General features: G+C 35.1%; 2 protein-coding genes across 4 annotated transcripts; one reads left to right on the top strand and one right to left on the bottom strand.

The window, feature by feature from the left end:
- The first annotated feature begins 617 nt into the window (after nt 1-617).
- Nucleotides 618-9,374, top strand: LOC129239219 (kelch-like protein 1). Of its 3 annotated transcripts, none has more exons than XM_054874568.1 (9): nt 618-644; nt 706-814; nt 1,692-2,032; nt 2,153-2,510; nt 5,058-5,366; nt 5,437-5,750; nt 6,964-7,168; nt 8,891-8,977; nt 9,032-9,374. In XM_054874568.1, the coding sequence occupies exons 3-9, from the start codon at nt 1,905-1,907 to the stop codon at nt 9,260-9,262; spliced, it is 1,632 nt and encodes a 543-aa protein (XP_054730543.1). In that variant the 5' UTR covers nt 618-644; nt 706-814; nt 1,692-1,904; the 3' UTR covers nt 9,263-9,374. The 3 variants fall into 3 exon arrangements, with proteins under 3 accessions (XP_054730543.1, XP_054730542.1, XP_054730541.1); XM_054874567.1 differs by having other exon boundaries at nt 706-1,451; XM_054874566.1 differs by having other exon boundaries at nt 706-1,451; nt 1,678-2,032.
- Nucleotides 9,375-12,178: 2,804 nt separating this feature from the next.
- On the bottom strand, nt 12,179-16,153 carry LOC129239494 (uncharacterized histidine-rich protein DDB_G0274557). Its single transcript, XM_054875008.1, has 2 exons — nt 16,076-16,153; nt 12,179-12,691 (listed from the first exon to the last, which is right to left on the bottom strand). The coding sequence occupies exons 1-2, from the start codon at nt 16,088-16,090 to the stop codon at nt 12,317-12,319; spliced, it is 390 nt and encodes a 129-aa protein (XP_054730983.1). The 5' UTR covers nt 16,091-16,153; the 3' UTR covers nt 12,179-12,316.
- Between the last annotated feature and the right edge of the window lie 516 nt (nt 16,154-16,669).

The raw sequence follows: 16,669 nt of genomic DNA, 5'->3' as shown, positions 1-16,669 counted from the left end.
AAAATATTGCAATATTTTATTAAATTTGACTTTTACATTTTGTATTGGAGACCCTGTATGTTTCAGCCGCGACTATAAATTTCCCACGCTTGGTCATACATGAATTGTGCGATTTATAACTACAGTGGATCGCAGAAGTATTTTGCCTAGTCTCTTTTATGAATAAATTTTCAAATTTCTGATCTATGTGAATGTATTTTGCGCATTTCCTATGAGAATTTTGCAAACAAGAAGAAAATCTACAAAATACATTTGTAATATATGTATATGTCTAGACTTTATTATTGCGGAGTCCCGCTTATTTAATTTATTTGAAGTTATTTGCTGCGGAATCCCGCTTATTTTAATTACGCAGTTTTAGTTATTAGTCGTTATGTTTTATTTTTGTAAATTTGCCGTTTATCATCTCTCCACCTTATGATATTCGTCTTTTGTTATTGTAAATTTGCTGTTTCTTATTTCCCCAATTTATGTATAACCACCTTTTTGTAAACCGGATGCGTTTCTCCACTTTTCTGGCTGCTTATAGTAAATTACGGTAAATGCAATTGGCGAAACCGTTCACCTAAAATTGTATATAAACAGGACGAGAACATAAGTTAAGCAGTCGCCGGTCAGCCAAGAAGGTGGAAGAACGCATCGCGGTGAGTATTCATTAATTATTTATACTTTTAATATTTTTTGTACTTGCTAATTTAAATTTAGAAATAAACGGAACCCAGCGGAGTTGTAAAAATGGCATCTTGTTAAATTCACGCTACTGGATCGGCGAGAATTATGCTTATCACGCGAAATATTATATAATATTAAATAGGTTGGGTAAAAGGAAATCCATTATTTTCTCGGCCGATGGCTGTAGTGATCGATCAAACAATTTCAAGTTTATGCTCGTTGTCAAGCTGACCTTTCACACTAAAAAACTTGTTTTGCTTTTTTTTTGTTGCTTCCATTCAGTTGTGCGTTACAGGGTGTTAACAATGGAAGTCCAGATTAAGAATGGTGCTACACAAAAATAGTAAAAAGTGTAAAAAGTAGTAGTAGGCGGTCACATAACAACTGAAAATGTAATCGCCAAGATGCTAAGTAGCGAAGAAACGTTGGAGATCATCAGTGTTTTCGCGGAAAGAATTATCCGTATAACAAAGCGGCACTTGGACGCAGGCACATAGGCCACATAGACCTTTGTAATGAGGAAGATGCAATGCCGCTAAGAAGTAATGCCAAAGCGGTTCCAGGGTGGGTGATGGTTCCAAACGAGGAGCAGTTTTTTACTCCTCGGACATACCATTACTGCGACAACAGCTTTGATGATGCATTAGGCATTTCAAACGACCCCATCCGCAAAAAAAAAAAACAAAAAACAAATTTCGTTGTTTCATTTTCATTTAAAACTGGATATCTCTTAATTGTTCACCCTTTACGTCACTACTGGTCAAAAGCAAAGTACTTTTGTGAGTAATAAATTCAAACTTTTACACATATTTTTAAGTTTATATGAAAAGTATTTAACAATTATTTCTGCGTTTAATAATTTTCGCAGTAATTTATAGATAAATTATAGAAAATTACTAAAATTGTAAACATTTACCTAATAATCTGCATATGCAATATATTTGTGTGAGCTACTGTATGTGGGAAAATTAGCGAAATAAAAATTGATAAGAACTCGCAGCGCAGTATTTTCATTTCAGACAAAGAACAAATACGCTCATGCGACCCCTACTGCGGTTGCACACTACTGAGCGCACACACACATACTCAACATATATACACAAATGTATGCACTTAGGTACTATAGCGATACTAAATTATATAAAATGAGTTTGCAGCTGTCAAACGGCACAGTCAATCCTTTCGATTTACGGAAAAATAATCAATTTTTTTTATGATATACTCGTACAAAAATGGATCTTTCAGTTAAGGACCGTAGTGATCTCCAGCATAATTGGGAGGTTATGCAGCAGGTGTATACATTTTATAATGAACAGAAATTCACAGATATTTTATTTGAATTTTCCAATACCGATTATGCGTAAGTCATCTTTTGTTGTTGTTATTTTTTTAAATTTCAGCTTAACTGAATTAATATTTTTATTCGCTTTTTTTTATTATAAAATCTCTACATTGATTCCATCTGCTCTTATTGCGTTAGTTTTTCTGCGCATCGCCTAATCCTAGCAGGGGCTAGCCCCTATCTAATGGAACTCTTCGACAAAGCCGAGCCAGACTGCACCATAATGACTATAACGGATATGGATAGTGACACTTTTGAGCAATTAGTGATTTTCTGCTACAACGGGCAAACAGATATAACAGCAGGTAATGCCGAGCGTATGATCAGAGGTGCCGTTACATTGCGCTTGGATGGCGTTATTGATGTTTGTGTAAGCTATTTGATGGCTCACATTGACGATTTCTTGTTGCGCAAGTTGATCGCTCTAGAAGCTGATATAAAGTGTGAAAAACTGGAAACGCGTCTAATGGATTACGTTGCTGAACATTTCAAAAAGGTGAGCTGTTATACAATTTTCAAAGGCTTAAGAGTATTCTAATATAGAGGAAACTATATTTTTTTCTTTGGTGGGTGAGGTAGAGTTCGAAATGCCTTCGCACTTACAGCGACCAATTCTATTCGCCCACGTCTGCGTCTATAGGCTCGTCTTCTTCTGTCTTGTTATCTGTGCGGCTTCGCTTCGTTGCACTGTGTCGAGGTCAATCTTTTTTTTCGTAGTACGTTCTCGATGTATTTTTTTACCGCGTTCCAGCTGTGCTCGCGTTCAAGCATTTTGCTGATTACGTTGCTCGGCGCGATGTCGCCAATCTGCTCCCTCAGTGCATTTCTTTCCGCGAGCCATTTGTTATCTATCACTTGGAATCGGTTACTTTGCTCACGTGGTATAGGTATTTTCGATGGAATAAGTTTCGGCGTCCATCTGCCACTCAGTTCAGTGTCCCATCGGCTTTGCCACCGCAGCATGGTTTGGCATCTCCGTTCTGAGAAGCTAATGATGACGTGTTTCTTCTTGAATTCCCACTCATCCATTCGTGCCCGGACTATGAGGTCGTCGAGTATCTGACCGCTGATCACAAACAGACTGCTGCGCCTGAGACAGTGCGGTAGGCTGAGTCAACTCTGAGTACCGCTGTTCGTTGCACAGCCTCCAGTGCTTTGCGCCTGGCTTTGCAGTTTTGCCCATACTGCCGTACAGGAGAATTGAGTTTGTGGCCGCCATAATTAGGCCACCGATGTTTGCCGTTAATCTACTTAGCATATCCGTGACCTTTGCTGCCTTGCTGCCTAACTCAACTCTACTCAGAGCACTAAATGTAGCTTGAAATTCACTAATTGAGAGGGGTATTGGTGAGAGACATTTTTTTACGAAGTGTATAAAAGTAATCGAAAGTCTTAGTCAGAGGGAGCAGTTTCTCCAGCTCCTCCAACACTTTTAAATCTTCCATGTTTTTTTTTTTTTGCTTTAAAAATTCATTTCTAATCTAAAGAATATCTTTTCAATGTTTTAAGCTTAAGGGGTTATATACCGTTAGAAGGCCGAAAAAAAGTGAATTTTCCAGAGGTTTTTCTCAGAAAGCTTTTAAATTTTTTAATGTAAAAATTTGTACACATTTTATGTTATCTTTTAACTGTATTTTAAGATTTAGTATTAGTAAAAATATTTATTTGGAAAAGAGCTAAGGCTGATCTCCGGGAGCTCCTCTCAAAAAAGACGTTTTGCGGTAACCACTATATCCAGTTCAGATCCTCTCAAATTAAAAACCAAATAGATTTCATTAAAGTAATGTTAAATCTAGTAATTAATCGAAGGAACAAGCAAAACTAATTTTATTTTTAAAGTGTCAGTATCTTTGAGTCATCGGTACAAAAATGAGTTTCGAACAAAGAGCTAATATCAAATTTTGTTTTAAAATCGGCAAAACGTTTACCGAAACATTTGAATTAATGAAACAAATTGATGGCGATGATTGTCTATCTCGTGCCAGAGTTCATGAGTGGTTTACACGTTTCAGAGGTGGTTATGAGGACATAAATGACAATGAACATACGGGCCGCCCAAAATCAGTAATCACCGAGAACTTCATCGAAATAGTTCGTAAATTTATGAAAAATTAACCGAAATCATTGTTCAAATTCATGGAATCAGAGTTCAATATCTCCAGAACATCGATTTATCGCATTTTAACTGATCATTTGGGCATACGAAAGGTTTGTGCACATTTCATTCCGCACAAGGTAACTGAGGACCAAAAATTGCTCAGAATTCAACATTCGAATGACCACATTAAAGAGGCGAGAAGAGACGAGAACTTCCTTTACAACATTTTAACTGGTGACGAAACGTGGCGTTTCCAACATGAACCAGAAGCGTCAAAGTGCTGAATAGATGGCCCCAGACGAGCCACCATCAAAAATCAAGTGGATGCTCAATGGTTTTTACGATTCCAAGGGAATTGTCCACATGGAGTTCGTGCCAACGGGCGAAATCGTCAATGCAATTTTCTATCTCTTCGTTTTGAAGCGTTTGTTGCATTTCGTCGCATTCGTCGAATTCACCCTGCATACCGCGAAGGTGGAAGTTGGCGCTTATTGCATGATAATGCACTATCTCATCGATCCACTCTTGTTACTAATTTTTTGACTAGAAACCGCATTTTAACCATCAATCACTCACCGTATTCGCCTGATATTGCTCCCTGTGACTTCTACCTATCGGAAAATTGCACTTGGCCATGAAAGGAAAACGATTTGCGTACGTAGAGGCCATCCAAAAGACTTGTAACGACATCCCGAAGGATATTCCGGTCAATGACCTGAAACACTCTTTAGAAAAGCTTTTAGGTCGCGCAAAATAGTGTATCGACGCCAGAGGGGACTATTTTGAATAAATAAACTCGAAGTTATCAGAACAAAACTTCTATCGTAATATTTTTAGCTCAGTCTTGTTTGTTTTGGACTTCATCTTATATTTACGATTAGATGCACATTGTACCTTTAGATTCTGATAGAGTATAAAAGCTTTAAATTTAATTCTTATTTTCAGGTTATCAACAATAACGAAATATTTGGTCTTAGCCCGGAGCAGTGGAAAATTGTTATGAAAAAAGTCGACGTGAGTATCGTTTCGCAATTTAATATCTCCTGGGCCATTATTGGCTGGTATAAATATAAATCATTTGAGCGCCAACAATACTTACCCGCATTGATTGGAACTCTAAGGCTTACCGAATTCAATGATGAATTTATACTGAATGTAATTAAACCGCTCCCGGGTTGTGAACAGTTAGCAACAGAAGTGATAAAGAAGCGCGCTAATATGAACACTTGGTTTGCTGTGCAAAGGGTGCAAGAGGTTAGTATGTAATTCATTTAAATCAATTCGAACTCAGAAAAAGAGAAATAAAATTATTTTAAAATTACAGAACTGGACAGGACCTAAAACTATTCTCCAATTGAACCTAGCTAAAGAAGAATGGGAAAAAGTTACTATCATTGATATGAAAAGATACTTTTTTTGGACAGCTTTCATGGAAAGCAAAATATTTTTTATTGGTGGCACAAGTGTTTTCGGATACGAAAGGGCCGTTGATACCTACGATTTGGTAACGAAAGCGTGGAACGCTTTGCCCCGCATGCAAGAGCATCGCGTTGATTTTTGTGTCGCACTGCAGGATAAGAATATATACGCAATAGGTGGACAAGATAGATACACAAAATACTTGCAGACCGTAGAAAGGTATGCTTTCAACATACACCATACAATCATACATACGAGGGGACTCAATAAGTATCCATGTTAGAAATGGTGACACCATTTTTTCAAAAAAAATTTTTTTTTTCAAAATTTTTCAACGACACACTTCTCCCAATGCTCCGGCCATTGTTTAACCCCTGCTAAAATAGGATTTGTCGAATTCTTCAAATTCCCCTGTGTTTCGGCGACGATTTCCTCGTTTGCACTAAATTTTTTCCCCGCGAGCCATTTCTTCATTTTAACGAACAAGAAAAAGTCGCAGGGAGCCAGATCGGGTGAATACGGAGCTTGCGGCAGCAATTCATGCAGTTTGGTGGCGACAACTTCGAATGAATGTGCTGGTGCGTTATCGTTGTGAAACAGCACCTTCTTTTTCGCCAAATGCGGCCGTGTCTCCTACAATTTTTTATGAAAGCGGTCCAATAACTCACTGCAGTATTGTCCATTGATCGTTCTTCCTTTTTATAAAAACTACATGAGGATGACGCAGTTCGCCTCCCAAAAAATCGTCGCCATGATCTTTCCGGTCGATAGGACTGTCTTCACACGCTTTGGAGCCGATTCACCGGGAGAAATCCATTGTTTTGATTGTTGTTTCTGGTTTGTAATGATGAATCCAGATTTCATCAACGGTGACAACTCGACGCAAACATCCATTCGGATATCGCTTCAATTGCTCCAAACACTGCTTCGAAGTCAACAGCCACATCCGCTTGTTGTTGCTTGTAAGCAACACAACGGCACCCAGCAGGCTGACAAGTTTTTCATCGCCACCTTATCATGTAAAATATTAATTGCCGTTCCTCCGGTCGACACACCTATGGCGTCTGTTACTTCGCGCACTTTCGTTCGTCGATTAGCGAAAATCATGACGTGGTCATTTTGAATGATTTCCTCGGTAACCACGTCTGCCGGACGTCCTATCTAACTGTGGGCACAGATGGCGAGCGTACCCATAGACAGCAACGAACTTTGCTTTTATCTCCTCGCATTTTTCCCCTGTCAAATCCAAACTAGCACATCAATTAGTCTTGTAGATGGTCGTTTGATAGATGGTAACACACGTTGCTAATACCAACTTCCCCCAAAAACGCCCTCTGCCATCAACCTCGAATACTTATTGAATCACCCTTGTTCAATACATACAAACAAGTACAGTTCAATTATACTACTAATATACCCTTTTACTACACAGATTCGATGTCTCAGCTTCTAAATGGCATTATGCAGCGAGCTTAGCTGCGCCACGTGCCGCTGCCGGTACTGCAGTTCTGAATGACTACATATATGTAATTGGAGGAAGCAATGGTACCCAAGTAAACACCGTTGAACGTTACCATGCAGCTACAAATCGTTGGACAGCGTGCCGCTCTATGATTGCGAAAATAAAAAATCCAGCAGTAAATGCTTACTTGTACTAGGTTGTGCACTGAGTTTTGCGATTCGATAATATATATGTTTTCTTTTAACTCCCTGTGAAGCATAGGGCGTCAACAATTCCAGATCGCCAGCGAGTACGGTTTTGTGCTAGAACCCTCAGTTCTCTTCATGATAAGCCAAGAGTTGCCATTTCGGATTCGGTTGATCTGCGCCAGGTGGTACGAGGTCTTCCAACTGAACGTCCTGCTTGTTGGAAAGGGTACCACATCAACGCTTTTTTAGCCACGTTGTGATCGTCTTTTCCTTCTCCGCACTTCACAGGCAATCTCGACCCGATTGGTAATCATAAGAAACTCGGACCAGCTTAATTTACGGAGCCAGAAGATTCATAGTATGCGTAGAAGGCAGCGATTGGTGAAAATTTGAAGGCGTTTTGTGATTGTCCAAGTAATGCACCCATACAGCAGCACAGATTTAATACATGCATTGAATATTTTCGGTTCGGTACAGCCGCTTATGTTGTTGTTCTGCCATAGAGGCGCGAGAATGCCCGACGCAGACTTCGCTTTCGCTGAGCGTACTCTTTGTTCAATATCTATGTCAGGGCCTCAACTTGCGTCGACAATACTGGCAAGGTAGCACAACTTCTCCACGCTCTAGAACTGTTACCTACCGACGTCCAATGACTCAGAAGGGGTACTGTTAAGATACGTTGATTTTAAATCCAGTCGAAAGAAGTTGCTGTGGCACGGACGTTGTCATAGTCTTAAGATCAGAAAGCGTGAGTGACAGTAAGCAGATGTCATCGGCAAAGGTCAGGTATCTCAGCATGGTGTTATCAAGCTTGCATTGAATGCCACGTCGATCACCAACAGGAAAAGTAGAGGCCACCAACAGGAAAAGTAGACGAAAGTGCTCTAAATGTTGCTGAGAAAGTCGCATTCTACTAAATCTCTTTCAGATCCACAGAGGCAGCACTAAATTCACTAGGTACAGAAAGAGAGAAATCAATAGAGAATAAAGAGTATTCCCTGGTAGCCTTACTAGACACAGAGGGCGTTTTCCACAACATCTTACCGGAGGCCATAACAAGCGTCGTGACTGGTTTGGGTGTCGCCGAGAGATTTGTGAAATTTACAGAACAGTTGTTGTTAGGCAGGTTCGTAATTTCGACATCCCAGTACATTGGGAGCACCCTATAACTACTATTTCAGAAGCTGTAACGACATTGAAGTAGAAGAGACTATAAGACATTTTCTGTGCGGGTGCAAGGCTCTGGATAGAAAAAGGTTCAATATTTTAGAAACAGTTCCTTGAATAACTTGGCAGAAGTAGCCAATTTAAAAGTAACAAGCCTTTTTAGATTCATTAAAGCCACAGGTTGGTTCAATGAGGGCAATGTAGAGTGAGGCTGTCCCCTCTAGCCCTGGTGGTATCACAATGGGTCTACAGCAGGCCTAGGTGTGTCAATTGACAACCACTATACCTACCTACATAAACCTTTCAAAAATATAAATTCAATCACTGCATGATACCTGATTTTTTCCCTTGTAGAAAATATTGTAATACGTCGATACTAAATTGCTTTTAAACAAAAAAAATTTAGACTAGTAACAAAACTTATTGAACAACCTAGTATGCAATCAACAAATGAAAACGAATCGCATATATATTTATATATTTCAAAATATTTTTTAATATACATTAATAAACAAGCTTTAAAAAATATAAATACTTTACAGGTCGCTGTACACCAGGAATTTATATACGTGATGGGCGGATTAGGCAACGTTGAACGGTACGACCCCCGGCGGGACGAATGGACAAAGGTTGATCTTAATCGGAATTTAACTGATTTTTTTTCAAACCGGCTTTCTTTACAGATCGCCCGCTTAAATATTGCGCGTAGACATATGTGTGCTGAATCAATAGGTGGACAACTATGGGTTTTTGGTGGTACCGGATCCACAAAGATGGATGATACTGTTGAGGTTTATGATGTGTCAACCGACCAATGGCAGATAAAGAAGGCCCTACCAGAAACAGGAGTTTACAGTTGTTTTCCAGAGCCCACGAAATTGGTAGAAAAACTAAAGGAAGAAGCAATTAACTAGAAATGCTTTTAATGGAGCTAAATCTTAGAAACAGACTTGTGAAATGAGCAGAAATATATTTTACAATTATTAAAGCAATAATCGTAGCCGTTTCATCTTTGTAACGTGAAAAATTATACAGCTGGATTTCTCAAACTATAGCAATTGTGTTGTGTGGAATAAGTTCGTCGCGTTTTTACCGAAAATCAATAATTATATCAATAAGTTAACCCCTAAGTTAAACTCTTCCCACCTCTCGACCTATTTGTTGATGCCGTTCCACCAAAAATCGCCTGGTCTCGTGTCAAAGAAGTTGTCGACCCAGTTTTTAAGGATCTCTTTGTTATCGAAAATAACATCAGGGAGCGGAGAAGATGGCATGCTGATGCACCGGACTTCCCATTCGAGCTCTTGGATTGCAGTTTTGACGACTTGTGCAACATGGAGCCCGGCGTTCTCGTGAAGCAGTTTGGTTTGACCATGTCGTTCAGGTCTATTCAGTCGAATAGCCTCATTCACGCGGTGTAGCGGCGCAATGTAGAGCTCCTTGTTGATTGTGACATTCTTTTTGAGCATTTTCCAGTGCACCATGCCCTCCCAGTCCCACAAAACACATATCACGATCTTCTTTGGATGAAAATCTGGCTTGACTTGAGCCACCCACTGCTTTATAGGCAGCATTTCTGATCTCTCGTAACGATTTTTCCATCATTTGCTGTTACCACCTGAAAAAGGGTGTGTATTTGCTGAACATCTGCAATCTGTCTTCACTCCCAATCAGTCTTCTGCAACTACTTGCTTACCACTAGACATATTGCAACCACCAAAAAAGCCAATAAAGTTTAAAAAAAATAACATAGTCTCAGTTATTAATCAACTTAAACCTAAAAAAGCACCAGGTTACGACAAAATCACCCCAAAAATGCTAAAAGATCTTCCCAATATTGCCGTTCTTCATATCAGCCACATATTTAACGCCATCTCTCGTACTGCCTACTACCCAACAGCTCGGAAATTATCTCAAATCACTATGATTGGTAAACCTGGGAAAGACTTAAGCCAAGCATATCGGCCAATTAGTCTATTGTCCATACTTTCAAAGCTATTTGAAAAGTTGCTCTTGCTGAAAATAATGCCCTTTATTCAAGATAACAATATTATTCCTCAACACCAATTTGGATTTAGAGCAAAACATAGTACAACTGAGCAAGTTCATCGCATTGTGTCATTTATACGAAAGTCCTTTGAGAAAAAACAGTACTGCACTGCACTGTTCTTAGACGTAGCACAAGCATTCGATAAGGTATGGCACCGCGGCCTAATTCACAAAATTACTAGTTTACTGCCTACAAATGTAAACTCTTGCTTCAAAACTATATCACTAATAGAGAATTTGTTGTAAAGCAAAAAGATTTTTTCTCTCGGCATTGTAGAATAGACGCTGGAGTTCCACAAGGCAGCGTTCTAGGCCCTATTTTATATGTATTATACACATCTGATATGCCAACGACGAGCCAAACAATGACATCAACATTTGCCGATGATACTGCAATACTTTGCACTCACACAGACCCAAAAGTACCAACGTCTATATTACAAAGGCATATACTTGAAACAGAAGTATGGCTTAAAAACTGGAGAATAAAGGTTAATGAAACCAAATGCGTACATATTACTTTTATTCTAAGAAAAGAAACTTGCCGTGCAGTTACAATAAATGGTCAGAATATACCACAGCAAAACGAAATAAAATATCTTGGAATTCACTTAGATAGAACACTCACATGGCGGAATCATATTGAAAAGAAAGTTTCAAATATCAAGCTTAAAATGAAAAGCCTATATTGGATACTTAGTTCGAAATCAGCATTACCTCTAGAGTACAAAGTGCTACTGTATAAAGCCATGCTAAAACCAATATGGACATATGGTATAGAAATGTGGGGAACGGCTACGCCCTCAAATATCGAAAAACTTCAGAGAGTGCAATCTAAAGCCTTGCGGATAATCACGGGAGCTCCATGGTATATAAAGAACGCTAACATTCACAGAGATATTTGCATACCTCGTGTAGCCGATGAAATAGTACGGTTGAGCTAAAGATACCTACAAAAGCTAGAAGACAATCCAAATAAACTAGCGCGAAATCTACTTTTAGATGAAGGTCACACACGATTGAAAAAAAGAAACATCTTCAAGTCTGCACTATCTTAATTATCTCATCTCACACGAGAGTCCGTCCACAACTTCCTCCAACCACATCTAACACATTCGAAAAAAAAACAAAAAACAACAATATTTTCACAATCGACATGAGGGACAACGGAAGCTTTAAGGGAGACTGGAAACCCGTCCTTTCCAGCTCCCAACTATGAAGAATTGGAGATTCACAACCGATTTAATCATATATGCAAATATATATTCATTTGAGCAAATAATTCGTTTCTTGGCAGTGGCAAGGAAGCATATTACTCTAGTATATAAGATTTGTAAACTTATTGTTAGTTTCTTATACAAGAAAGATTCAATAAATAAAGAAAAATGGAAAAAAAAAATTTGCTGTTTCATACATTTCACAATGGGCTTCGAGTCTGAGTCAACCAAATGATAGGCACGCTCGAACTTACTGAACTGTCGCCAGCGTTAGGATTAGGCTTTATTTCATTCTTCCATACTCATATGAGAAAAAAGACACCCCGACTTACTTATGAAACACTCTTTTCTTTTTATTTATAATAGTTTTCAGTGAGTAGCTTTTAAGAGCCGTCGCACATAGTCCTTTCTTACATACACACAAATTAAATATATAACTTTATTTTTTATTTTTTGTTTTTTTTTTTTAAGACAACTAATGAACTCACTCTAATTGAAAAAAGTGTGCCCACGGGGTCTTAAAAAAAATTTACAAAAACAAAAACACACAGTATTACGGTGAAACACAGTATTCATCTAAAGGCTTATATGAAAATCCGGGAACAAGCTTCCAATCTACAGATCGTTAAAACTGAATACACTTTTTCCAATTCACGCTCGTTTTCTTTAAATTTGTTTTCTCAACCCTCTCTATCCAATCGCTTATTCGTGATGATAGTGTTCGTAGTGCTCCTGATGAGGTTCATGATGTTCGATTTCGTGATGTCCATGGCCGTGCAAATGTGTTTCGCTCTCCTCCTCCAAAACCAAGCCGTGATTGTGGCTATGTTCGGTTTTGGGGTGCAAAACTTTCAATTTCTGCTTTGTACCACCGATTTCAATGGGATTCTTAAGCAAATGTGTGTCCTTGACATAGACCGGTACGGGATGGAAGTGATGAAATTTGACGCTTTGATGGGAAGTGGCATGCTTGTGATCCACTTCATGATGATGTTCGGATTCTTCGGCTTCGTGATGGTCGAAATCGTGAATTTTCAATGCAGTTGCCAAGGTGAGCGACAAAGCTATACAAAGGAGCTGTAAGAGAAGTTAGAGGCGAAAAATTAATAACAAAACATAAAACTTACTTAAAAAAGAGGTAAAATAGGTAAAATAGAAATTCTGTTCACTAAAAACACAAGTTTCAAAAAATTACTTAATATAATAATTCAAAAAACAAAAACTAATTAATTCCAGCAAATTATTTGCTTTGCATAACTATGAACTAAATAAACCAAAGGAAAGCATAAATTATTAAATTATGAAAAAGTCTTGATTGTAAAGAAGTAAAAAATGAATAAAATTATTTAAAAAAAATAGATTTTTTAGCAAAATTTAATAAGCAACATTATATAAAAAAATTAGGTACAAATAGCAACTAAAAAACCTACACTCTAAAAAAATAGAAGTAAGTAAAAAATAAATAAGCGATATTAAAAAAAATTATGAGCAAGAGTAAAAAAAACTAAAATCAAGTAAAAATAGCAACTAAAAAACAACACTCTATAAAACAAATAACAATAAGTAAAAATAGAAATTCTAGCCTAAATTATAAGAAAGTAAGAAAAAAAATGTATTTACCAAGAAATAAATAAGCGATATTAAAAAAAATATAGGCGAGAGTCAAAATACAATCTTAAGTACAAATAGCAACTCAAAAAAAATTTATAAAAAACATATATTTAACAATTAAAATAAATAAGCAATATTAACCATAAAATATGGACAAAAGTAAAAGAAAAAAATTAAGTAAAAATAGCCATTCATAACCAAAAATTTAATTATAAAATTGCCTAAATTATACAAAGTTTTAATTAAAAACACAAATATATTTATTTAGCAAAGTATAATATAAATACACTTTAAAAAAAAATGGTTAAGAGCCAAAACAACACAGTAAGTAAAAATAGGGATTCATAACCATAAATTTAATTATAAAACTGCTTAATTTATAAAAAGTTAAACAAAAATTATTAAAAAAATATGTATTTCCCAAAATAGCATAATATATACCTTAAAAAAAGCATGGGTAAGAGTAAAAAACAAACTGTAACTAAAAATCAGTAAGTTAAGAATCCCTTTTCTTAACCAGAAATTAAATTATTAAATAGCCTTAATTGTACACAGTTTGAAAAATTTGTTTTTCTTTATCAGATTTTTTAGCAAAATTAATAAAAAGCGATATTATATAAGTAAACGGTATTACATAAATAGCGATTCATAATCATGAAATATTTTTTTAAGAAAGAGCTTAAATTCTAAAAAATTAAAAAATAAACAAAATGAAAAAAAAAATAAAATAAAATTAAATAAAAAAAATATTTATTTAGAAAAAATTAAATATACCTTAAAAAAACATGCTAAAAACATCAAGTAAAAATAGCGCTTCCCAGCCATAAGTTTAATTTTAAAAAATGAAATAAAAATAATTAAATAATTTTCAAAATTATAAAAAAAAAACCGTAACTAAAAAAAAATATATTTATTTAACAAAATATGTAGTAAATAAGCGAGCGAGATTCAGAAAGTAAAAATAGCAAACTATAACCATAAGTTAAAACATAAAATGTTTGCGAAAAGCCTTTTTAGTAATTAGTGTTAAAGTTTAAAAATTTAGCGAAACAATATTTTATTTTTTATTGTAGTTTGCTTTATTTATAATGTTTCAAAAACATTTGTTTTTTACTGACTATTTACTTAGTGAAGAAAACAAATTCAAAAACTTTCGTTGTTTTTCTTAAAATAACTAGGAAATACTTTTTTTACTAAATTAAAAAAAAAAAACTTTTTTAGTACATTTAAGTGTTGTTACTTTTATTTTAAAAATTTTCAAAAACATATTTTCTTTGCTAATTCTTTATTTGGTAAAAAAAATCAAAAATATTAGTTGCTTTGAAAATTTAGCCAAAAAAATTTTTTTTCTGTTAACAATTTTCAAACACATATTTTCTTTAATTAATTTTTTATTTAGTGAAAAAAGCAATTAAAAAATTTGAGTTGTTTTTTTTTTCTTTTAGTAATTAAAAAGTTAAATTTTAAAAACTTAGCAAAACACAATTTTTTTGTTTTAATTAAATTGAAAACGAAACTATTTGTATTTTTAGTATTTTAAATTGTTGGTACTTTTAAGGAACTTAATTTAAAAAATGTCTTAAACGGCTTGAAAACTAATACTTTTTTTATTCGGTGAAAAAGAAATTTAAAACTTTGCAAATGGTTTTTTTTTATTTTAATAATTAAACAAACAAACAATTTGGTTATTTTTTTGCAAGAAATGAATGTTTTTCGACTAAATTTTTTTTCGTTCAAACTCGGAGTTTGTCGATTTTTTTTTTTAATTTTATGTTTTTCGACTAAATCAAATTCTTTCGTTTCGTTCAAACTCGTAGTTTTGCAAATTTTTTTCGATTTTTTTTAATCTTTGTTTTGAAATCTTTAAATTTTGCAGCCAAATATAAAAGACGTTCATTACTTAGCGAAAATAAGTTTTAAAATGTTCAGATATTTTTATTTTTTATTTAAAAGTATTCAAAAACGGCTTGAAGACCAACTTTTTTTGTTTGGTGAAGAAAAAAATTAAAAAACTGGCAAATATTTTTTATTTTAATAATTTAAAGTGTGAACGCTTTAAAAATAATTTGGTTTTTATTATTATTATTTTTTTGTAAGAAATTTATGGTTTTTGTCTAAATTCGTTTTTTTCGTTCAAACTCGTAGTTTTGACGATTTTTTTTTTATCTTAACTCCGAAATCTTACATTTTTTTGGAACTTGTGAGCAAAATATAAAGTACGTTCATTATTTAGGTGCAAAAAGCTTTAAAGCTTTCAAATATTTTAATTTTTAATTTAAAAATATTCAAAAACGACTTGAAGACAAACATTTTTTTTATTTGTTGTTGAAAAATAAATGAAAAATTTGCAAATATTTTTTTATTTTTTATAATTAAGAACTTGAATGTAATTTGGTTATTTTTTTTTTTTGTTTTTTGCAAGCAACCAAACATTTTTTGTTTTCCTTTGCAACTAAGATATACACTTTTTTTATTAAATTTAGAAACCAATTTATTTAAACGCGCATTTTTCTAAGACTTCAATGTGGACTTAATTGAAAAACAAAAATCACAAACTGTGCGGTAAAAAATTTATGCAGCAAAAAAATTGTTTCATATTTTTCATAACTCAAATTTTCTAATCTCTTTTCATGCAATGAATATTTACTTTATGCCAAATATGCAAACCAGTTTTATCAAATATTTTTTCGAACCAAATTTCAAGTTTATTAACTTCAATAAAATTGCTTTTCATAATTAGCAAAGAAAAAATAGTGTTTTCCAGTTTAAATTTTCCAAAAGATGCAGTTCAATAAATTTATTTCACATTTTTTTTCTCAATTCAGTGCTGTACGATCAAAGTTTCCTTACGGTAAATTTGAACATTTTTCAGGAAACGTAAACCACCACAAACACACACACACACAGAATAGTAGCGCGAGCACAATAAACGTCAGCACGGCCTGTTTTTGCCTATTTTTGTAGGAAGCGCAGCCCAATGATGTCAAATGCAAATGGATTTTTTTTGCGATTTTTCACGATCTCTTTTTTAAGTGTGTTTTATTATTATTTCTCTTATACTATATTTTCGCTAAGCCGACGTCAACTCTAAGACACGCTGTTGCACCAGACACGTTGTCGAACTGAATGTGGCCAATGTGCGCTTACCAGATTCGATTTATACCATTTGGCATGTGACGGTGAGCCACAGCTAAGCAACAATAACAATTACCAAAACGAAAACATTGAAAGATTATAAAGGAAAAGACGCATGAACTGGTGAGCGCTCGGGTCCGGTTATATTTGACGATCGCTGCAGCAACAGTAACAGTAAGGAAAAAAAAGTAAAAGGCCGCAACAGCAATACAATACAAAAACAATCAATTAGAAATCAACAACAATAATAACAAAGGCAATGGTTTTGGCGAAGCTAACGAACTTGGTACAATCGATTTTCCTAGCCAG

Source organism: Anastrepha obliqua, chromosome 2, assembly GCF_027943255.1.
Source record: "Anastrepha obliqua isolate idAnaObli1 chromosome 2, idAnaObli1_1.0, whole genome shotgun sequence".
NCBI classification, from domain to species: Eukaryota; Metazoa; Arthropoda; class Insecta; order Diptera; family Tephritidae; genus Anastrepha; species Anastrepha obliqua.
Note: the sequence above shows the minus strand (reverse complement) of the source record. Positions and strands in the feature narration are given on the sequence as shown.

What these genes read in the sequence shown, in the direction of transcription:
- LOC129239219 (XM_054874568.1), top strand. Translation starts at nt 1,905, where the DNA reads ATGGATCTTTCAGTTAAGGACCGTAGTGATCTCCAGCATAATTGGGAG. An exon ending in TTGCTGAACATTTCAAAAAG is followed by an intron (nt 2,511 to 5,057) that starts GTGAGCTGTTAT and finishes TCTTATTTTCAG; the next exon opens with GTTATCAACAATAACGAAAT. An exon ending in TACTTGCAGACCGTAGAAAG is followed by an intron (nt 5,751 to 6,963) that starts GTATGCTTTCAA and finishes TTTACTACACAG; the next exon opens with ATTCGATGTCTCAGCTTCTA.